This window comes from Cloeon dipterum, chromosome 1, assembly GCF_949628265.1.
Source record: "Cloeon dipterum chromosome 1, ieCloDipt1.1, whole genome shotgun sequence".
In the NCBI taxonomy this organism is placed as follows: Eukaryota; Metazoa; Arthropoda; class Insecta; order Ephemeroptera; family Baetidae; genus Cloeon; species Cloeon dipterum.
This window is the reverse complement of record NC_088786.1, coordinates 32138978-32162103: the sequence shown is the minus strand read 5'-3', so window position 1 is coordinate 32162103 and position 23126 is coordinate 32138978. Positions and strand designations below refer to the sequence as shown.

The window sequence follows — 23126 nt, the reverse complement described above, 5'->3', positions numbered from 1 at the left end:
GTAACGAAATGAAAGCAACAAAATCTAATTTTTACAAAATAATACCTCTGTGTCTTTCAGGGTTCGCCCATTTTGCTCACGGAAAGGTCAGATCAAGATGGAGTATCAAATATTCTTAAAAATGTTAACATCCAATATATTGTGCTTTTTAGATTTTTTATAGTTATATTTTATTCATCTGACTTTAACTCACGTATTCCGGCAAATTCGTAAAAATAAGGAAAAACTCGCGAAAATGTTTTTTATGATTCTGTTGGTTTTTCCGGGAAAATGCGGGTCTTTGTGAACTGCCGTGCTTTAGTTTAATCTTTCTTCGTTCTCCAGCTAAAGGCACAATAACATTAAAAAAATAAATTCCTGATTAAAAATCTGCTCACGGCATAAATTCTGATTGAAGAATCTAAATAATTTTTAGAATTGAGTAGGTGTAGCCAGCAAAGAGTCAGCGCTGGTAGGAGATTCCGTTAGGTGGCTAAAATTGCTGACTATACTTGCCTGAATGTTAAAAACACAACCTCATCCATTTAACACATTCCTGACTGGGAGAGTGGGATAGAGAGAAAGAGAAGAGGCTTCAAATGAGGATCAACAGGTGATCGCTCATTCACTCAATTTCCTCCCCGTGTGTTTTTAGAGAATGGCAAATATTATATAATACTCGATGAAAAAGGAGAGCGAAACGTCAAAACTTCCCCTTTGCAGAAAAAAACAAGCCAACAATGAGAGAAGTCATTTAAATATTATTTTTCAATAATTTTCTTGGTCGGAAGTTTGCCAAAATACTAAGCCTTTAGGGTTTCATTGTGGTCTCAGCATGAATGGTTCAAATATAAAAAAGTTAAATCGACTAAACTATTGGAATTCACTTAACAATTTTTTTTTGTTTGTTTACAAATGAGGCATTTTGTGGTGAGCACCATTTCCATCAAAAAGGGGTTTTGTTACTAGAATGTAAGCGATATATATAAACTCTAAATTCTAAAATATAACCATTAATAAAAGACTGACCTCCCCGCAGAGGCCTCGATCGAATTGCAGCCTGCAGGGTGGCATGTGTTTCAATTTTTACCGTTCTGTGGTTTGGGCCTGCGACTATTTTGCATACCGCGGAAAAGGGTGGCTAATATTTCATTGATAAAACGCAAAATGGAGGCACGCCCGTACCGTTTTTATATGAATTTCCCGGCTGTCCACGTGCTGGTGGGAAGATGGATGCAGGTATGCAGGAGCTCATCAGCTTGAGAGAGCAATAAAAAGACGGGGTTTCGGACGTGTCGCGGCAGAGCTTGCGCGCCATCAATTAGGCAGGGGTCACAATTTGTCTCGCGAGTGGTCGCGGGCCTGGCGTGGCTCCAAGCGCGATAACTCATTGTGCTAACGGGGCCGTTGTTGTGTGCGCGGCTGGCCTGCAATGCCCGAGAATCATCACCTGCCTCATTAATTAGCACCGAGGGAGGCGCGGCGCCTTGTTTTCGGATGCCTGGTGTCTCTTTCGCGGCCGGTGGAATCCCGCACAAAAGAGCAAAAAAAAGAGCTCTTCTCTCGGCCGATTGACACTCTCGCTCGCGTCGCGGGAATGCCCACTTTGCGCTCATCCCTTAGCCAACGCGTAAATCACTTCGCCTTTCTTCTCTCGCCAGAATATGTGCACGACGCTCGTAAAAGTGGATCAATAAAAGTGGATATTACTGCGTGCGCTTGTGAGAGTTCACACAGCACGTGAAAATGTACTACTTTGTTCTCTTTGGCAGTTTTTTTTCCCCTGAGAATTAATTCGTGTTTACCATCATGAAGCTTGTTTCATCGCCGTTAATTTTAATTCTTGAAATGTCTCTGCTGCTTTTCTCTCTCGGCAATAATTAGTGTGAGGAAGTGCTTGGGAACATTGAAGTGTCTTTCAGTTCTTCCACTTGATGTGAATACACTCCAAACGATTTAAGTAGTACATAATTGGTATTGGGTTGGGGATTTACGACGGTCGACTGTTTTTCCGTGCAGACTGATTTACTTTTAAGAGCCTATGAATTATCTGAGTTATATGCTTAAGACTTTGAGCCACAACATAAGACTGTGAGCCAAAACTTGTGGGAATGGAAGATTAAAGAGGAGGATGTTTTTAATGTAATGAAAATTAAGTCCATTGTTTTAATTATATGAAAGATTAACAGTACATTAGAGAAATCTAGCTTCATTTTTTTAATAAAATAATATAGGTGCTTTTCGAAACCTGATGGTTCCACAAATAGAAAACGTCATGTCATTATTTGTTGGTATAGCTGATAATAGAGGAAATGCACTCAAAAATTGTGGTAATTATTCAGTTGAAATTAATTACAAGTTTAAACAGATTCAATTCAGCTTGAATGTATTTAGTGAGCAATATTTCAAATGAAATTTTCTGCTCGTTCCTCCTAGTTTTGGCCTCTTGGTTGTCATCCTCAGCCCTCTATAGGAGGAGACAAAGCTCATGGATTAGGGCCAATTCGGTGGCTTAAACTATATTGAAGCAGGAATTTTCTGAAATACGTAAAAATAAACAACCTGCTATTCTCACAACGCGGGATACAAGAAAAAGATAATTTTAGTTCCAAGAAGAGATTTGATCATTTTAGTCGTTCAATGCGATAAATAAACGAAAATTGAATTTCAGTAAATCACAATCTTCTCACTTTGTTTTATCGTATTTTTTATTTCAATTTGGTTGGTTTTGGAATTGAATAAGTAAGGTTAAGCCGAGTCTGACCAAAAAATTTTTTTTTGTAGTAAAATGATTTTAGGGAAGTTTTCAAAACATAATCTTTTGATCTCATAGGGCTATGAAGTCAGTTGCGGACTTCTAAAGAGACTGGGAAAGATTTTGAACCAGAGAAAATTCCTTGTTGGGATGAAACTGATTTTCAAATAAGCTCTAGCACTTATCTGAACACGAATTTGTACGAATTTTTTAGAAATAAAAAAATACTGTGAAGCAATAATTGCACCACCTAAAAAGTGACAATATTTTGGCAAGATAATTACTAGATAAAAGGTCAAAATCTCTAAATAGTCTTGAACAAGATTTATATATATGGAGCTTAAAAAATTATTCATCAACCCCGGTTCAAACTGAATTTGTTTGTTCCATCTGAGAAAATTCTGGGTCAAATTGTCAAACAGGTAAGTTAATTGCTAAACGAAAAAAGTTGTATGTTAATTTAAGGCTGTCAGTATTTTCTCCGAAGCAAAAATTAAATTAGCTTTGTATATTAAAATGAAAATAATTAATTTGAACTTCATTAAATATATTTACTACAAAGTCTAGGAATTTTATGACCTAAAACAATAACTCAAAAGCTCTATTCAACGAGGATTTTTTAATATAAATAATGGAGGGGCGGATTATTGTGAAAGCAATTGAGGGCATGTTCATTTAAGGTACAGCGAGTTTTTCACATTTTTATTTACTTTTAGCCGCTTATCCTGATAAAGAATGAACACAGAGTAAAGCTAGCTATTTTTTTAAGGTAAACCCTATTTACAGTTTTCATGGTAAAGCTTTTATAATCTTCAAAATCTGTATTGTTTTCAGTACAGATTTTATTCTTACGTTTGTGACATAATATAACAGATTTATAAATAAATAACGACTGAATTTCGCCTGTTAAACTGCCCAATAACACACAACAAAACAAACCTTTTATATCAGAAAATAAATCAGAAACAAGCCAGGAAAACCGAATCTATTCGGTGAAAAATCATACTACCTAACATTCCTTAGTTTAGTCATAATGCGCTGGATGTGCAACAGAGAGCCTATAAAAGACGAAGGGTTGTTTTATTACAGGGAGGGGAACTAACCATCATATTATATCTGTTAATAAAGGTGTTATGACGCCATTTGTTACGCAAGATCGTATTACTCAATGCTTTCAAATCCCTCTCTAAACTTTAGCAATAATCATTTCTATTGGAACAAAAATATTTAAGGAAATTCGATGGTAAAAAAGCGCTGATTTTAATTTCATTTCTTAAAATCTCATCTGCGGGCTATAAAAGTGCACACTGTCCAATTTAGAAACACCTACATTTTATTTTAGGAATTCATTGGTATTTTTATGATCATAAATTTTATCCTGTTATTGACGCAGCTGTTTTGAGTTACAAATTATCAAAATTATGATACGCTAAAAAGGGTTTAAGTTTCTTTAATTCCTGAGTATAAAAAAATGTTAAAAAAATTGACAGTTGTAGCCTTGTAACAACTTTTACTCCTCAGTGAGTTCGTGTTACCGATAATAATTATTGTATATTAAATTCTGTATAATTATTAAGCTTCGTGATTTCCTTGAGAGTCTTGCAACAGTTGATTAAACAAAAAAACACGATGCGAAATCTCTGTCAATGAGCGCGAAGCAACACGTGTGCGAGATGCGACAGAAAAGAAAAAAAAATCGCACTGGGTCATGTTAAAAGCCATAACACAAAACTAGAAGAGTGCTGCACTGTTGGGGTAGGTCTCACTTTGGGGGCGGGGGGCCTCGGATGGCCCCCTCCCCTCGACACTCGTCGAGGGGAGGGAGTTCCCGCGTCGCTGCTTGCTTTCAGTGCGTGGCCGAGTGTGAGTCGCGATCGAGTGTTGTTTGCTTCCGCGAAGTTGTACTTTTGAGGCCCCCTTCCCGACGCCTCTCAGCAGCTCCCGCCGCCTCCAGTAGGCATCTGCGGCCTCCGGCCCCCGTGAGATAGGCCGGTGCAGCCTTTCGTGTAAGTGAGGGCCCTTGGTGGGCCGCAACACGTGGTCGCGCAGGCCCACTCGCGGCCGGTGTTTCTGCGCCAACCGGTTGTGCCGACTGTACCGTCCTGCGCCCAAGGCGCCTCGCCCGCCCTCGGGGGCGGAAATTCTTGTTTGGCAGGATTATCTTGCGTGGTCGTAACGACGGTGTGCATCAGGTTAAGCTTTTCCGCCCTCGCCAAGGTGGGAAATGTGATGTCTTCCGAGAAATACCGGTTGTTATTCACCGCTTTAACCATCTGTCACGCAAATGGCCTCCGGAACGCAGCAATTATTGCTGCTTTTCCGCCGCCCTTTCCAGCCATGGAACGCAATAGTCGCGTCCGTTTTTCTACGCATTTTGCGAGACGGACGTCTCTACGGCCGACGAAACGCGTACGGAACGATTTCACCCGTCGCGTCAACGGCAAACGAAGCGACAAATCTTTGTTTACATGTAAAATTCCTTGCCGAGTCGGTCGATGTTTCGTGACGTTTGGGCGGAGTTTGCTTGCTTTTTTACGTGGCCGATTTGCATCGACCGTCGACCGCAATTCCGTGCTTCTGCGATAACAACAATGCGAGGAAAATGCGTTTTGCCGCAGTGCATGAACTATATAGGGAGGAAATAACCGCCTTGTAGAATAAAAGTAAATAGCCGTGCCTCGGGTTGCGAGATGTGTGAACAATGCCGCGCCTTGTGCAGCGGCAACCTGCTCGCGGACGCGTAGCGGAAATAATAACGCAGCTGTAGCATTTCGGCTGCGATATTATCCAGCTCGAAAAAAAGACGCGTTTATCATTGTGTTTGCTGTTCGTCGTAGAGATAAAGCGGAATTACTGTTTAATTGCTTTGACGAGGGGCCCTCACGGAGGGTATCCGCTCGGCGTGGACCTGTTGCTAGCCCCCTCGCGCCCGAGCCGCCCCCTCGCCCTTCTGGAGTCGCGTCTTTATTACCGTGCGTTCCCTTCGGAAAGCAACAGGCGGCCTCAGAGGAAACGAAATTCCTGCTTTTCTCTCTCTCGCTCTCGCTGGCTCCACTCGCTCGCATGAGCCGTGCGCCTCCCCCAGGCCCATTATTTATGATTTGGGAGGTCACGTGACGCAACCATTGTTGCCAGACGTCTGACGGGTAGGTGCATCCGTCGTCACTCTTCTCCAGCGCCCGCAGTTGGACGGGCCTTTCGTCCTTCAGGCCAATTGACTCAATTGAGCCCTTCCGAGCCGTTTCTCAATCGTCTCACTGGAAATTTGTTTTCAATTGCGTTCCATATGTGTACGTACTGCACTCGCAGTGTAGTTTCTTGATTTAAAACATCTGTTTCAACACACATTTCGTTTCTTAGAAGAGCTTGTTTTTATTTTTCTTAAGGCGAAACGAAGGAAAGAAATAATACAGTTATTGATGTTTTTAAGTCATTATTTTTTGATAATTCGAATTTTTGTGCTCATTGCAATCCAATAATATTTTCAAGGGCAGTAATCATTTCCTAATTGAAAAGTGATTTTAAAGCAATGCCTTTTTAATCGGTTGTCGCATCATTCTACATCTCACGCTTTATTATGAATTTCTTTATGGTTATGCCAATTATAATTTGGAAATATTAAAAAAACGTTTTATTTGCGAACTAACTACTACATTCTACAACCTTCTGCGCGAGCAGATAAAACTGGATTTTTTCCACATCAATTTGACACGCCAAATTTTGTATTTTAAAATGCTAATTCAAGTGAGCACGAATTTCTAAAAATTCACTCAGAAAATTAATTCGAACGTATTTTATTTCTGTATTCAAGTAAAAAATGCAACACAGCGTGTAATTTTGCCATGTGAAACAAACTAAGAGTTTACAATGCGAGGAGATTCACACACACGGTGATGGAGAGGAAAAAACTCGTGAGAAAAAGGCAAACACAGAGGCCATTGATTCATAATACAGGCTGGTGGAAGGAGGAGCGGGCGGGTGCCGTGGTCCGTGGTGCCTTCTTCCACGGCTCTCTTCTCGTTTTCGTGCAAACGCATTTAGACAATAGAAAGTGCAATGCTCGCCAGGCAGTTAACGAGGAATGTGTGCCGGCGAGGGCACTCGCGGGCTCCGGGGACACGCGGGGTCAACTTTCTCGCTTTTCCTACTCATCCTCTTGCGTGACTCCTCGCGCCGTACGACGAAAGAGAGAGAAGCAAATGATTGAGAGAGACGAGCGCTGACATACGAGCGTTGTCGCTGTCGCTCGCCGCCCATCCACACGCCCCAAAAAAATTTGTTTCGTGCGAGCCGATCACCTACCACCTAGCCGCTTTTTCACCGACATTTTTCTCAGCTCGGGAAATTGAACCAAGAAAAGACAATATTTCAACCTGTGCGACTTAGCAAGGCGATATTGATCCCACGCCCAAGCTCGCCGCAGTTTCCAATTCGTGTATAGGGGCTTGAACCTTCTACTCTAACTTACCTCGTTTGTTTTCACGCTTCATGTTTTCGGATATAGTGCCAGAAAATGATTAATTACGACTTTATTAATTAATTTGATATTTTTAACTAATTTTGACTGTTTTACCTTGTCATTTAACAGTTTAAATTAAATGACAGTAAATGCCTGGCAATTTTTTTTTAAATGAAGATAGGATTTTTAATAAGACGTTCCAATTTGACCAATTGATAAGTTAAGTGTAAACAGGATCTCATAGCATTCGTAAATAATTTTTTATAATCTTGTTTCACATAGAAATCACTTCTCGAGGACGAACGATAAGTGTTACCCACTCGAGAGAAACTCTTTGATGTTTCCGAGAGCAATTGAAGTCTCATTCCACAGTCTTACTCAGCTTGGAAATAAAAGAACCCACAGAAATACTATTTAATAATATGGGATATCACGCTGGCAATGCCTCGAGCCCGAACCTCGCCATTGCCGAGGGAACGACAGCTGCTGCTACATTTCCGTTTTTGATATTCTGCTAGCTGAGAGTGAGGCACATTGTCGCCGTGACAGCTCTAGCTGATGATCAAAGTGTTAGCAGAGTTGCTGCAAGATTCGCATTTTGGATTTTGAAAACAGGAATGCTGCGTTTGTTTTGTCAGCGGGCGGAGAGGGAAACTCGAGACGTCTCGAGCTGACTGACTTCAAACCGAATCTATATTTACCCAAGAGAAAAGCCCACCTATCTGTCTCTCTTCCTGCCCGCTGACAGTCCACTCCCGCCGGTCGGCTCCTCGGGTCTTGGGTCTCGGAGAGGGAAAAAGAGTCGTAAAAATTGCCTCCCCGCCGACGCCCATCTGCGAACAAAGACGCAACAAAGTTGTCTTGCAAGAAGAGCAAATAAAAAATGCAAGATAAGCAGATGTGACGCGGCGGCCAATCGACCGATTCACGCGTGCACCTGTCGGCGGCACAGAAATAGGCGTTTGCACCTCGCGATTTTTGGCTCGTCCTCATTTTGATAACTCTCCTTTTTAATTTCTCATCTCCAGAGCGGATGCCTCGCATCTTTCTATTTCGATGCGCGCTTTCATCTCATCTCACTCACTCAGCCAGCGACACAAACTGGTGGGTGACAACTAGCTATTTCGTTTTTCTGCATTGCATTTACATTGACAGTGCCAAACGGGTGCCATTTTATCGAAGCCACTCTAAAAAACAGCGGAAGAGTTAAATTAAATTGCCTTTTTGTGTGGGGATTAAGCATATTGTGGCCCTTTAATTCCATGATTTATTGCATCCAAGTGGAACTTGTTGCTCTTTTATGTGGGAAACGGCTAAATGGGTTTTGCTTTTTATTGAAGTAACATTTTAGGATTTTAAGAGCCTATTAAGTCGGATGCGCCCGAAAATAACTATTTTTATAATTTATTGGTTTGACGAAGAGAGGTTTTCAATTTGTCTTGTTCCAGTCACTCTCGAATCTTATTGATTTATTTTTTAATCATAGCGATGAATTTCTAAAATATTATTCAACCCGATTTGCAGCATAAATTTCCTTTAGATGAGGTCAACAATTCGGACTTGTCATAAACGGATGACCTGGTATGAAAGTTGACTTCCTCGACACGCGGAATGTCAATATTGACAGCATTATTTTCCAATGAGACATTCCGTTCGCTGCTCTCGATGCAGTAAACTGCCACTAAACACTCTCTTGGGGCACACTTTCCTGCTCGTAATATTATCGTGACAAGTGTATAGGAAACCACCGCTTGCTGCGTGCGATGGTGGCGAGAAACAAATTTTCTAGCGCGATGCACATTTGAATTGTTAATTGGCGCGGAAAGCCACAGGCAAGGGAGACAATTGGTGGTGCAGACCACACGCGATTGCCATGTTGCCGCTGCCAACAGCCTGTGCTATAGATCAAATCGAATCAAGCAGTCAGGCAGCTAGCTACTTTTGAACCCCGCGTGCCGAAACAAGCTGCTCAAAGCGGATGAGCACGCGATTAGCTCTTTTTCATTCACTCAAATTTGCCTCTACTCCCACGTATCCCGCGTTTGAGTCGTCTTTACCACTGCCGTTGCACTGGTGTTTTGTTTTGCTGTGATATTTTTGGTTTTGGTTGCACTGTTCACGTTTGTGCTGCCTGGTTTGTTGCAGGTGTGAGTCGCGGGCAGCGTCGCCGACACTCTGATGAAGAGACCCGCCAGCGAGGTGCTGTTCCAACCCCAGCCGCCCATACAGGTCGACCCGAACGGCGGCCTCCTGCTCGAATCGTTGCTCGCGCCCGCCCAGGCCAAAACCATGGGCTCCGTGTCGCCCGCACCCCTCGGCTTCGACCTCTACAGACAGGTCAGCATCGCTTTTAATTATTATTGCTCTTACTTCTTCCTCTCCCGCCGACCACTCTGCCTCTCGGGCTGGATTTAATTCGCCTTGCACGTACTCGCCCAAAGAGCTTGAGCGAAACGTGCTACTTTCGTGCTGCACAGTGTTTGCGGAATTCTACGTTTTGCACCGAAGGGGATTTTCCCGGGTCGCACGCTGTTTTAAGGGAATCGGCGAAAAATTTTACCAATCTATCTTTCACAGCTCGCTAAACCTTCGAACCGAGCAGGATTTCTGCCGCTCATATCCACCGCAAAACTTGATGCGCTCTCTGTTTAGATGTATAGCAGCAGCCCGAGGGTTTATCATTTCTTTTTCGCGTTTTCCCTCTCGTTGCAAACCAAACAGTCGGCACGGTGCGTTCATGTGTCGAATTCGCTGATCTGTTTCGGCGCGGTTGGCAAACAGAAAGCACTTAGCAGCGTAATCCGCCGGGGCTTAGCCGCGACCAAACTCAAACATCGACGCACGCCGATTCGCTCCCCCGGATGGATGGATGGACGGACGGATGGACGAAACACAAGCCGCCTCGCGCACCTCTTGTTTCAGTTCGCCCGAGCGAAAAAGCAACAGCGAATTCGCTGTTAGGCGCGCGTGCCGTTTCGCTAGTGGTGAGAATTAAACCGGTTTCGAAGCAAAACAAACGCAAAATCCCTGTCAATGAAACGCTCAGCCATATCCGAGTCATCACAAAGCTAAGTTAATGGAGTGCCTCACTCGCATTCCCGTCCTCCCGCCGCCTGCGCCGAAACAATTACTCATTGTCAGAAAGTTGCCTAATTTTTCTTCGAGAGCCATCGCGCTGAAGGGAGAAAAATTGGGGAGTGCAGAGGTGCATTTTCGTCCGGCGGCGGCGGAGAAAAGACGAAGCGGTTCGAGTCAGCCGTGAGAAATTTACTCGACTCTTTACGAGCGGCGTCGAGGCATCTGCTTGCGATTTGGCAGTCCCAATTTTGAATGCCGATCATTCATTTTGCGCCTCGAAATTTTACGACCGCCTTTATTTCTATTTCGGCCGGCGTGGGAGACGTGTTTTCGTTCTCTGTCCACTCCCGGCGTCCCGACGTCCGCCCGCACGCGCGCTTATTTTATTTTGGGGACGCTGCGCTCGATCGCGGCCCCCTTTTTGCGGCAATAAAACGTGAATTTGAATTCAGAGGCATAATTTGATGAAAGTTCAGCGATGCCAGCAAAGGAAGTCGGCCCCGACTGGCTTTTTACATTCTTGCGCAGCCTCTTTCTTTGATGTGATCAAAACGCACCTTCGCGTCCAATTTGACTGGTTAGCTATTTTTATTGCTTATTTTGTGACTTTCAAAAATACCCCTGGCGCCATTCATTACGCTCAGGCAATTTTTAGCGAGGAGTGACAAAGCGTAACATTAAGGTTTAAAGATTGTTTAACAAATAAATTTGAAACATATCCTCTCTGTCTCTGAGATTTAAAATGCTTCCCAGACAAACACAAATCAGCTGAAAAAGATGACTTTAACTCCCCGTTAATTGCGACGGCATTTTTCTTCGCCGCTTCGTCTTCGTTTAGCATGCTCGTTTTTTCGCAACCGAGTGGCAGACGAAATTGTAATCCGCCTCGCTAGTTTGTACGGCTGCCGAAATAAAGAACTTGAAGAGGTGGTCGCTCGGATTGTTTCTCGGCGTCTGGAAGCAGTTACGCACCGCCGAATGAAAATTTGGTGAGCTGGCTGATTGACGGCTCTTTTAGCAGCAGATATGCCAAGGGGCGGCGTTGGCACCTCGCGCTTTCGCCTGATAAGAATCCGTTGCGAGCCAGCCAACTTTAATACACTCGCTGCTCTTGTCTCAACAGCCAAACACCTGTCTGTCTGTCTGCTCTGCTCGGTACTCGGCCGCATCAGCCTGGCAAACAAGTGGCTTGCACTTTGTGTGATGCACGGAGAAAGAATACCTTGCCGGCTCACCGCATCACTTATTTTGCACTTATACAGTAATGCCTTTACTTTGCATTACAAGTGACGCAACAGTCTTGTGTATTTTCCCTCGCTCTCGGTATGAGATATCTTGACAGCTTGAGAGGAAAAATATTTCCACTGCTCATTTGCGATACCAGGAAAAATTATATTCGTTTTTGAGCCTGTGTCCCCACAAGTCAGAAACGAAATTATTTTTTTTCGACGGTAACTTTTATGATGAACGCAAGTCCGTTCCGCCTTTTGTACCACTGCCCTTGAATAATCTGGCGTATACTTTGTCGTTGAATAATACAAATTTTAATTTAGCCCGTTGTTCGGCTGGCCGGTCGTCTGACTGAGGAGGCATTGTGGCCTCAACGCACGGTGGTGGCGCCGCCGAATATAATTTCACGCGCGCGCACACACAAATTCGGCGAGCGGGCGTGCGCGTTAATCAAATATTTGGCCAGTCGCAAGCCCGCGATTAGACAAATATTATTTTTGAATTACGTCGGGCCCAATTACAATTAATTTTTCGCCCCTCCGCGGCGCCGCCGGCGACTTTGCGCCTCCTGATTTATTCACCGGATGGCCAAACAAAGGGCGGGCGCACTTCAAAGGGCATATGCCGTATAATCTTGTGCTTCAAACAAAACAGACGACAAAGGCGCTGTTGCTGGTGCTGCAGGAGAGGCGGACAAAAAATCTGCCCGTGCGGCGCCAGCAAGGAAGCAGCTCATAAAATAATTGTCAAAAGTTGCCCGGCCAGTTTTAAAATGCTGATTCGCCGCCGCGTACTCTGCTGAATAATTGAGACCACCCCTTAAATAATGCAAATGCACAACCTGCTTGCCAATTTCTCTCTTCCTTTTTCTTTTGCTTCTCTCTCTCTCTCTCCCTCTCTCACACGCTTTGTCCCACTGATCGATTCAGCGCCGCGCCAGCACAAAGGCACCTCTCTCTCTCTCTAGCTCTCCTACTGGATGTCGAAATTATTGTTATTTTGCCAGCGGAGGATATGTTGCTTTTAAACCACGCTCGCTTTAATTGAATCACACAGGTTTCATGGCGCTTGCGTTTGCACATACAATACTCTCGTTTGTTCAAACAATAGCCGTGATTAAAATTTCACATTTTGGATGAAAATGAGAAGGCAGTATTAAAATTTAGTGATGACAGAGCTGGTTTGCAAAATAAAGAGACGATGTAAAACCTTTTCATTGCTTAGTTAGCATTGCCTTATTCGCTCGAAACTCTTTAATTAAGAACAGACTGCGTGTAATATATAAATAGATTTCACAATATTTGCTGCAAGAACTCTTAAAAATCCCTAAAAGCTGATTTTCAGGGTCAGCTATTTGTAAGAAAAGTTAAGCATGTTCCTTATACGATCAGAAATGTCCCCTGCCAATTTTCCGTGTTTACTTAACATCACGCTTTTGGATTGAGCAAATTATAGTAACGCGCCATACATACAAACTGAAAAAGGAGCGGCCGGTGTTAATATTTTTACTCTAAAGTAGGTTGCGAAATGTCTCATCAAGTTCATGTTAACGATGTTTGTGCATTCTCCACTTTCTCTATCGGTCGTCGTGTTGAGGAAGAAAGAGGGGATGCCAACCGATGCCGAAAATAACGAAATGCGATACCATTCGCCGGCAGCCGCCGCCAATTTTAATAAGCGCACTTGTTTCTCCAGTGTCGCGTTGGCCGGAAATCAAAATCGGCATGCGACTTCTTTCTCTCATTTCCCGGCCTCATTTTTGACTCGCCAGAGCGCGCGCATCGCGACTGCCGAGGAAGGAGGGAGAAAGAAAAAAGCTGGAAAAAATGATGGGTGGCGCTCGTGGGGCTTTATGAGGTCGTCGCGCACAAACAATCCGGGATTTGCAATGAGCCCACTGTCCCACCTGGCCGGCCAACTCCGAAATTGAGAGCCGAGTTAAGCTCTTGAAATATTGGCCTGGCGGACACGCTCCCTGCGTGAGCTGCTCAGCGAAAGGCGCTTTTCGTCAACCGCATCTCGACTTCGTGTTCCTTGCGAAACGTTACGTCAAACTCGTGCTCATCCGCGCAATCGCTTTCATTTTTTTACATAACCCAAGCATAACACGATCGAGCTTACATGAGGTTTGCTGCGACCTAAATCTTTGTTGAGCCTAGGGATACTTTTTAAGTCCAGTTCGAGGCAAAAAAAAAAAAATGTTCTGAAAAAACTTTTGTAGTTGGGAAGAGCGCAAGTTGTGCAAGTCATTCGCTCTGCTACGGTGGCACTTTGGCAGTGTGGGAGAGCGACAGACTGAGTGCAGAGCAGAGCAGAGGGCCGGCTGGGAAAAAGCAAGCGAATTTTGAGCTGCCGGCCGACGTGATTCATGAAAGGCGCGATTTGAATGCGCCGAACAGGTGAGCCCGTTCGCACAAACGCGTCAGATTAATCACCGCTGGGCGCAACAATCGCGCGAAGACGCTGAAAGGCCGCAACTGATTTCGTCCTGCTGCAGATGCGGCCCTTCCAACTCCATCCGCGCAAGTCAGCGCATCCTACATTTCGCCAACCTCCTAAACCCCTCGGCGCTCGAGCTGTTTTGCCTTTTGCTGGAGTGAAATGCGGCTCGCTGCATGCTGCTCCACGGCGAAAGTCATTGAGCTCGTTAGGCGCTTCCCAGCCAAGTAATAAATCACTGATTTTAAACGTCAGTGTCTAGACGTGAGAAAAATAAGCCTGTCGACATGTTTTGTTTTCGTAAATTGCTTTGTTTTCTTTCTAGATTACAGTGTTGAATTCAAGTGTCCGTCCCAGAAGGTTTTAATTAGTCCCGGGAACGGTGATATTCATTAAAAAAGTGTAAACTCAAAAGACAACAGTAAATTGTCAATTGTGTGTGTCGCCACAACGACTGCTGTTGTTGCGAATCGAGCTATGTGCTGTCCGTAATTGGTGCATGAAGATGGAGCTGGTTTAAGTGCCGTCGCTTTAAAAGCGTCGTAATTTCGGTCGTTGGATGTGTGCGAACGCAGCTGCAGCCATGGGCCTTTTGCGATAATTACTCTTCGGTCGAGTCTGTTCGGTAAAGGAAGCACCTGAGCAAACTCTCGCTCCCACCGCTCTGCTTATTTGAATTTTCATTTTGCGCCACTGATGCTGTGAGCAGACCCTTGTTTTGCTTCCTCCTTCCCCTCAGCACACTCGCACACACGAATAAAACTAATTCGGCCCGGTGAAAAGGTGGCCAGAGAAGGAAGCCTCTGTGAAACCAAGTCACCCTCTTCGTTTTGCCAGTGGCTCAAAAGCAATTAATTGCTATCAAATACAGCTCTGGAACCCTTTCTGAAAGCACCTGCTGTTCTGGTCTGCTCGGAATGATGAAACTTGCGTTTCAAAATTTATCCAGATGGCGTTGAAACGTCGGCAAAAATCTTTTTATTTAAAATCTTTGTTGCTGCAATGCGCGAGGAAGCAGAAAGCCTGAAGCCTGTGTTCATTCGCGTTCCACAGCAACGCGTGTTTTTCGCTTTTCCTGCCAACTGATGTGATACATGCAACTGGTGGATATAAATACTCGCACACCACTGGCGCTTGATCGTTTTTATCTCTTCCTCGCTAGCAAATCAGCCTTTTGCTAGCCGCGTGATTCAGACAGATATTGTGGGCGTTCATCTGCAATTGAATATGTGTAGTCAACAAAAACAGCTTCGTTACTTTTTGCGCCTAATGGAATTAAATCGTCTAATTCCATCAAAGCTTTGATGGAACAAAATTTTATTTTATAAATAGAAAATATCGTAATATTTCCAAGAATTCCAATTTTCTCTGCAATATTTATTAATTTCCCACGTAAATTTTCTTTTAATTCTCGATTAAAATAACAAATGTGTTGAAATTAACCACAAATGAATATGATTGTGAGAGAGTTGGATTTTTCCATCTTGTGGATTGCGTGTTCCAGTCCAACAGATGTAGCATTACACTGCATTGTTCCTTCTGACAAACTCTCATTCAAGCAATTCATTGCAAGAGTCTTTCAAGGGTTTTTACAGCGCTGCTCTCAAACTATCTTTTTCTATGCTAGTAGAAGTAAATTGCTTCTGAGTGTTTTGTTCACTCGTGAGTTTGCAAACAAATAAAAGGATTCGGTGGAAAGACTTTTGCACATTGAATGTCTCATCGGGATGGGGCCCGCGCGGGGTATATTGATTGGTGCGGTGGCAAAAGTACGCGGCGTGGCGCACCTGCACCCCTTTTTATTAGCGAGCAAATCAGCCTGGAAGCGCTCATTATGCAGCAGCATTTGCAGCTGATGCGCCTCTCGCAGTATTAAAAGCTCAAAGTGTCGCCGGGAGAGCGATTTCTGCTGGCTGCTCGCGGGCTGGCAGCTTGGAGGAAACAGGGAGACGACATTTGTTTTGGCGTCGGCTAGCTCCCTTTGGAGGCTGGAATCGGCGGCACTGATTGCAACTTGCGGGCGATGCGAGCCTCTGTTTTGTTATTTCAGGGGGCCACTTTGAAACTCAGCCGAATGAAAAGATAACAAAAAGGCGGCGCGAGCGAGTGAGCGTTTTATTCGCGACCGCTTTGGCAGAAAATTTTAATTTGCTCGCTTGGTGGGTGCAGGCGAAGAGAGAGAGCGAGAGAGAGAGAGAGAGAGAGAGAGAGAGAGAGAGAGAGAGCTGTGTGTGCGTGCGTGCTCCGCAGCTCAAAGAGCACAAATTACACCCAGGCTTTGTTCTCCGTCCGAAGATGCGGGCGCCCCCCGCCCCGCCCCCGTCGCCTCCTCTGCGCCCCGCCGCCGCTGCTGCACGGCCTCACTCGGTCATTGTGATTAAGCAGAGACGCGTGCCAATTAATCAGCATCCTCTCGTTATTCCATCCGAACGCGAGTTTCGATTTCGTTATGTTGCGCTGCTGCACTCGAATGGGAATAAACACGCGCGCATCGCCTTTTGAAAACTGAACTGGGGCGCTCCTCGTTGCAAACAACGCGGCTGTCTGTTCGAGTCAACAAGTGCGTGATGCGAGCGAGTGAGCGCATTCCGCCCGCACACACACATACACACAACCCAATGAGCCTTGGCGGACGCTGCGTTGATCTGGATCAGAAAAGTAATTGCAAGCCGCTGGTAAGAATGTTGCCAGCAGGGCTGTTTCAATTACAAGCTCAAATATTGAACACGTGATACAGAATCCGATATAATGTCTATCCATGGTTTGATAATAATTAAGATTAATATAAAAATTCCGGTTTCCGTGTCTGGAACTTTTGTTTCGTTGCGAAAGACAAAAACGACGACTATTGGAACTTAATTGAAATGTTTTGGTTTGGGAAAAAATGTATTTAAGAAAGAAGTTGTGAAATTAATTTTTCATAATTCAATTTGTTTTCTGATATGCTGTCATTCACGACGGCACGAAAAAGGAATTTTTCAACACTGATTTTCCATTTGAGCTTTCCTAATGTGTCTTGTTATCTGACTTTACCCAAGAATTTATATTCATACCTTTTGAAAAATTCCTCTAAAACTCTAAATCATTCAAGCGCAAAGGAGAATTATGAATCTCGGAGTTGATTCCACTTCACTTGCAATTCACTGCTAAATGTTTATAGGTTGAAATTAATTTTACATCTATTTTATTTATTTTTCTTTTAACTTGAGACACGACAAAATTTTAATACGCTCAGTAATTTTTCTTATGAACACTCAAACTTGAAAAATAACTAATTGAATACACATTCTGCATGTAGGCCGTCGTGGAAAGATCGCAATAATTCTTAGAAATGTGCGATTGAAATTAAAAAATTGTTTTCACAGCTTATCTGGAATTCTTCTAGCCTCGTGCTGAGGAAATGCTGAATAATCTGGAGCGCTACGCAATATTGCTTTATCTGACGTCCGTTTGCTCTGGCCGTTTCTTATCACTTCCTCAGGCGGGCGCGTTTTCCGCCAGAAGCGCCTAATCTCGGGCAATCTGGCAGCAGCAGCAAGAAACCCAGTGCAAATAGAATAAAGCACGGCGTCTGCACGCTGGCAGATAAAACCCGACGAGTGCGGGTGCTTTTTAATTTGGTGGCGCGCACCAGGGAAACGGCAGCACCTGGTCGCGCGCACGCTGAATCAGCCAACGACAATTAGCCCGAGTGGCGGCTCATGCATTAGCAAGCTACCAGAAGGGAATCGATCGCACCTGAATCTGCGAGAGCACGCCAGGCAGGCAGGCAGGCAGCAGTGCGCGACACAATGTTGCATGTCACGTTTCAGCTGGCAAATTTTTAACTGTCTAAAACGCTGCTGTCGTGTTGAAATCGCTCACGGGCCGAAATTCCCCCGAGCCCTTTCATACTGGGCCAGAGGTAGCACTTGATACCAATGTAGCTAATTGCGTGTAATTGTTGCTAGCAAGTTAACAAAGCTGGAAAATCTTCTTTTTCCTTGAAATTAATAGTACATTTTTTAAACTTTTCGACGAGAAATTTAGCTGCCACATTTCTGTAAAATAATGTTATATGATATTCAAATTTCCTAAGTCCAAAAAAGTACGAAAATTCTGACTTTTTTTATTCTTGTGATTCAAAAATACGGAGATCGGTTAGTCAAAGTAGAATATGAGTGCTGAACCCCGAAAAATCCTTGTTATTTGGCATACGAGTTAAAGCAGGCCTATTTTAACTATTGAAACGTTTAAAAAGAAATCGATGCATTATTATCTACTCAATTGTTTTAACGATGTATGTTAAACTTCAAAATTTTCACATCACGATTTAGACATAATCTAAATTGAAAGCTCTATAATATACTGATTTATCTTGCCTTATTTTCGTTTCTTTAAATGAAACCACAAGGATCAAACTGAACAATGGAGTATTTACAGTATTAGAGTAATTTAATGTTTTATCGTAGGAACTCTACGTTCCTTAATCGGCTTGTCTCCATTACTGCTTTGTTCTTCCACAGAACTTGCATTCTAATAAAAAATTTAATAAATAATAATTTACTTAAAACTGTAAGTTGTGCAATCTGGATGGAATTTTAATATTTTCTTTTGGGGTACGCTAACTAATTTTTTCCTTGATCAAATTAGTTCACAAATTACCTTCTCCTACACGTTGCAATAATTAAAAGCCAAATAGAAGGCATGTAGAACGAGACGGCTATTGGTGCGATCGTTGGGCGGAACATTTTGCGTCGTCGGCTGACGAGGTGCACAGAAGAGCGAGTGGACAATCGCAGGCGTAATTGGCTGCAGGTGGGAACGGCGCGGTGACCGTCCAGTCGCTCGCTGGCTGCACTGCTCGGTGACGTGACGCGAATGCGGATGGACGGAAAAATAAAATCGGTCCATTGGCAATAATTGCCATCGTGAATGCGCGTCCAATTGGACTGAACTTAAATCGGCCAGCACAATGCGCTAACAAGCTTAATAGCCGCTGATTTTTCACCGTGCTGCGTCACGACGTGAAAATGCAGGAAAAGCAGCCATTGTCGGCTGAATTAATTTTGCGCCTTGAGCACCCTTCAATCACCCTGTCAGACATTTTTTTCTGCCATACATCACGATATTGTGGCAACTTTTGCGTTTCTGTGATAACAAACAGGGGCCATCAATATCTTTCAGGTGCAATCCGCGCGCAAATTTGGCAGAAATGCTGCGAGATTTTTGGCGTTGACACGAAATCAAGTTTTCGCTTGAAAGGCATAACCTCTTGACTGAAGTGAAGACTCTTTCTCAATAGTATTAAAAATGCTGCGCAAGAGATATTAAAATCTCATCGCTGATCGCCTTTCGCTCGAGCACGTCTGTCTGAGGAAATTCTCTCTTTAAGCACTTTGTAAAACCAGTCGAGCTTGTAGCGTCAACACAAAACATTTTTTAAGTTCCTTCAGAATCAATTTGCCGATTAGATAATCCGCAGTAGCAAAATTCGCTTTCATTTCTATTACGCTAATGCAGATTTTTCCATATTTGTAAGGCGACTAGTAATATTTCCAACTGACGAACTCCTAGAAAAGTATCCTGCCTATCAATATCTTTTCATCACGATCGAAGCATGCAGAGCAGAGAATTCCTGTTTGAGTTACGATACTAATAATATGCTTATTAATCTCCATAGCTGGAACCTTGTTCCCATAATAGCCTTGAAGAATTCGGTGCAAGCAAGAATATTTATCAGCAAAAAGGATTTGCTTTCAAGTTTTGCGGGCTTGCCGGGTTTTCGTTTGATTTGCTTAATTAGCGGGCCCCTTTCAGCGAGTCTTCTTTGAACTTTGCAAAGCTCACGACAGACCTATCGATAGAAAGAGATATCGAAAACGCAGCCGCCCTTGCTCGCTGCCTCTGATGTTTTCGCCCTCGCGCAGATCGGGGCCGTCCTATCCTTTTTGGAGGGCGTAGAGGAAAAATTGGCTCGTGCGATTTAATAATACACGCCGGGACAGAAGCAGCATCAGCAACCTTCCGACGTGCCGCCCTCCGCTGATAAAACTCGTCTTTTGTGCACTTTGAAGAAGCTTTTGAAACATTTTAGGCGGCAAGCCCTTCCGGCCGGATTAATTAACACGTCGCCAGCTAGCACCGTCCAAGGTGGTCGATTTAATTAAAACGATTAAAGCGGGGCTAAAGGTGAGGGCGCGTTGTCTCACAGTTCACACACTGTTAACGTCTGTGTTTACAAAATAGCGTTCCACGTTGATGTTTTTACAGCTCAGATAAACTCGGGAAAGTTTCGAAACTCGTATTTTTTGCTTAGTATCCTTTATCGATTGTTAAATTCATTGCATTTTGTTTTATGCATTATGAAGTAATACGTCGTGGTCATTTATCCTTGATAAAGAAAATAAGTAGGCTTAACGTCAACTGTAATGATAGATTGATCCTTTATTAATTGAGTTTTATATGTTATGTCGATATCTTGTGACTTAATGTGCGCACATTACATTATTTACTCCTATGATGGATTATTTCCTCGAACTATATACTTTTTACAGCTCATTCGATTTTCTTTAATGTCCAATAAAATTGAACTAAATACATCCGATATTTTTGCATTCAATCTAAAACAAATAAATATTGAACTAATTTGATACACATCACTCTTCAGCTTTTTAGCAAGGAGGAAATATTTCAACCAACTTACGTAAAAGTTTCGCATTAATCAGGCATTCTTTTCTTATTTGCGTGTGTTCTCAATAGTCAATTTGGGAAGTTGCCAATCTTTCGGTTGTGACAAACACACAATGAGAGGGAAAATCAATTGGCCGCGAGTTTTAGGAATGACACGAAACGAAAAAGCATGAACAATGAGGCGTTTTGTGCGTTTGAATGGAAATCATGTGGCATGTCGTGTGCTTTGAGAAAAAAAAGTGGCGCCGCGGCCCATTAATTACTTGTCCCCGGTGCAAAATCGGTCGGCAGCGAAATTAAGGAGACGCGCGATAAATCAGCGGTGCGATTGTGTCGCGCGCTCACCACGGGGTTGCCTGGCGTGCGAAAAGTGCTCGCCCTCGCAGCATGTGCCCTTTTAATGAAAACCCTCGGAGATGCTCTGCCGTCATGTACTCTACACCGTCATGTACCTGCTGGTACATAACAGGGACGAAATGTGCGCGTCTTGGGCACGCCGAGTCGCCGAGCCACAGGTGCTACCACCTCGCAAAATCAATCCAAAATGGCCGGTCGAACGGACCCGGCGTTGTAACCTTTGATCCCTGCATCGATTTTCCATTCAACGCAGCCAAACTTATTTTCGGACTTTCGCTTGTCCGCAAAGCGCCACGAGTGAACGCGCAAATCGTGTTATCTAATGACCACAAGGCTAGGAAGTCATGCAGCAGTGCGGTTTTCGCATATTTCGTTTACTGTTGTAAAATAATCTCCAGCTCTCTATGGCTTCTAATTTCTTGGTAACTTTGTAAAGCATGGAAAGCTACTATTAATTTTTTCAACTGGCATGCGTCGTATCTTATTTTCTGAGATAATTTCTCTGAAGTTTCCCAACTCATATAATAATTATTGCTGGCTTTCTTTTCTATCATCATAATTAAGAATTCATTGCTCCGAGCACTAATCAAGATTAGTTTTATAATTATACTATCAAGCAGATGAAGAATCGTCAAGCCGTTCTTTCATATTTAGTTTTGTTTAAAAACATTGGGTTAGACATTGCTTGCTTTGTGCTCAACCAGGACATGAGTGCGTGCATAATTCATTGAACCTGCAGCGGGAGACGCGCTCTTCTGCCCTCAATTCTCTCCTTGCATTTTCTCATTACTTTTTTTTCACTGCGTAATTTTCATAAGAGCTAAACGAAGATTCCCATTGGACCGCGGAGGTTTTCTGTGTCGCCCGTGCAAACACAATGTGGCTCGCGCAGGTGGGCCTCGAGAATCTCAAATTAACGCACAAGACAAAACTCTTCCCTCACGTTATTTTAACGCTGAAATCCTCTCTGGCCAAAAATGCTCGCACGAGATGAGATTGTTTCGAGAGGCAAGAAAGAGACTCGTTCCTTTTGTCTCAGATGGAAAAACGCAATTTGACAAAGTTTTAAATTGCGTTTCTACTCGCGGGCCGGAGGCTGGCTCAAAGGACGAAACAGTGAAAAACGAAGACACTCCTCATTCCGCTCTCGTAATTTTATTCAAATAAGTCTTCATCGTGCCCCGTGCGGCCAGATTTGTGCGCGTGCGGCGGCCACCACCGCCTAATTTGCCAACAAAAATTACATTACGCGCGTTGACAAACGTCTCAACCCCTTTTTCGCATTGTAGACTTTGTGCGAACAGCATTCGACGCCTGCGACTCCTTAAACCCTTTAAAACTTTTGGCTTCTGCGAAGGGCTTAACAAGGCGTTATCTTAGATTGCATTCACCGCCGCGCGCTCATTTCAACACTCAGAAACACTCTGCTTTCGAATCAATTGAGCGCTTAGCAAAGTGAATTGTTCTCAGAATTATTCCTCAAAAGTTATTTAAAGGTAACGAACGAACGAACGATCAAGGTAAAACAGTTACCATTCAATTTCCACAGCTTTCCAACTGGCCTGGGAGTAAATAAGCTCCGTTGCTACGTCAACTATAAGAGGAAAGATATTTTGGCAAACGTCAAGGACAGAAAAAGAATATTCATAAAAAGTTTCGGTCATACGTTTTAACTCCAATTTAACCCGTTCGCGCGGAACAATGCCTGGACCAATTTGGCCTTTGGCATCCAAAAACAATTTATGTTATGACAGACCTTAACTGTGCCGAAATCAAGTCACCTTCCCTCCGTATTTTATATAGAATCCCTTTGTTAAAACTTCTTTGCCAAAATGTTCATTATTTCAGAGCACGATTTTTAAAGCATAAATTGTGCTACCACAAGCATAATAATGTTTAGTCAATAACAGCGGAAAAATACAAAGTTTTAGCCGCAAAACGTTCAATTGGGCTAAAATTATTCCTAAAAAAACCATCTTAATCGGCTTAAAAACCGTCTATTTTGCACCAAACAGTCTAAAAATAGTGGACTATTTCCGGAAAAAACCGTCTTATTTTCACAGCCCTAATAATTAGCTTCCTTTCTACTCATATCCCCTTTGAAAGCTGCTTGCGAGCTCTTTCAACTCCTTGTGTGCAGCAGACCAACAGCAAAAA

General features: G+C 43.4%; 1 protein-coding gene across 5 annotated transcripts in view; it reads left to right on the top strand.

Moving 5' to 3' along the window:
* The window catches only part of heph (polypyrimidine tract-binding protein 1 heph), a 68793-nt gene that overhangs the window by 2293 nt on the left and 43374 nt on the right, over window positions 1-23126 (top strand). For 4 of the 5 annotated variants that reach the window (XM_065482839.1, XM_065482828.1, XM_065482819.1 and 1 more), the window contains exons 1-2: window positions 4581-4740; window positions 9339-9530. In XM_065482839.1, the coding sequence (XP_065338911.1) occupies window positions 9372-9530 (159 nt within the window). In that variant the 5' untranslated portion in view covers window positions 4581-4740; window positions 9339-9371. Of the gene's footprint in view, window positions 1-4580; window positions 4741-9338; window positions 9531-23126 lie in introns of those variants that run through there. The other variant, XM_065482811.1, reaches the window with a different exon arrangement.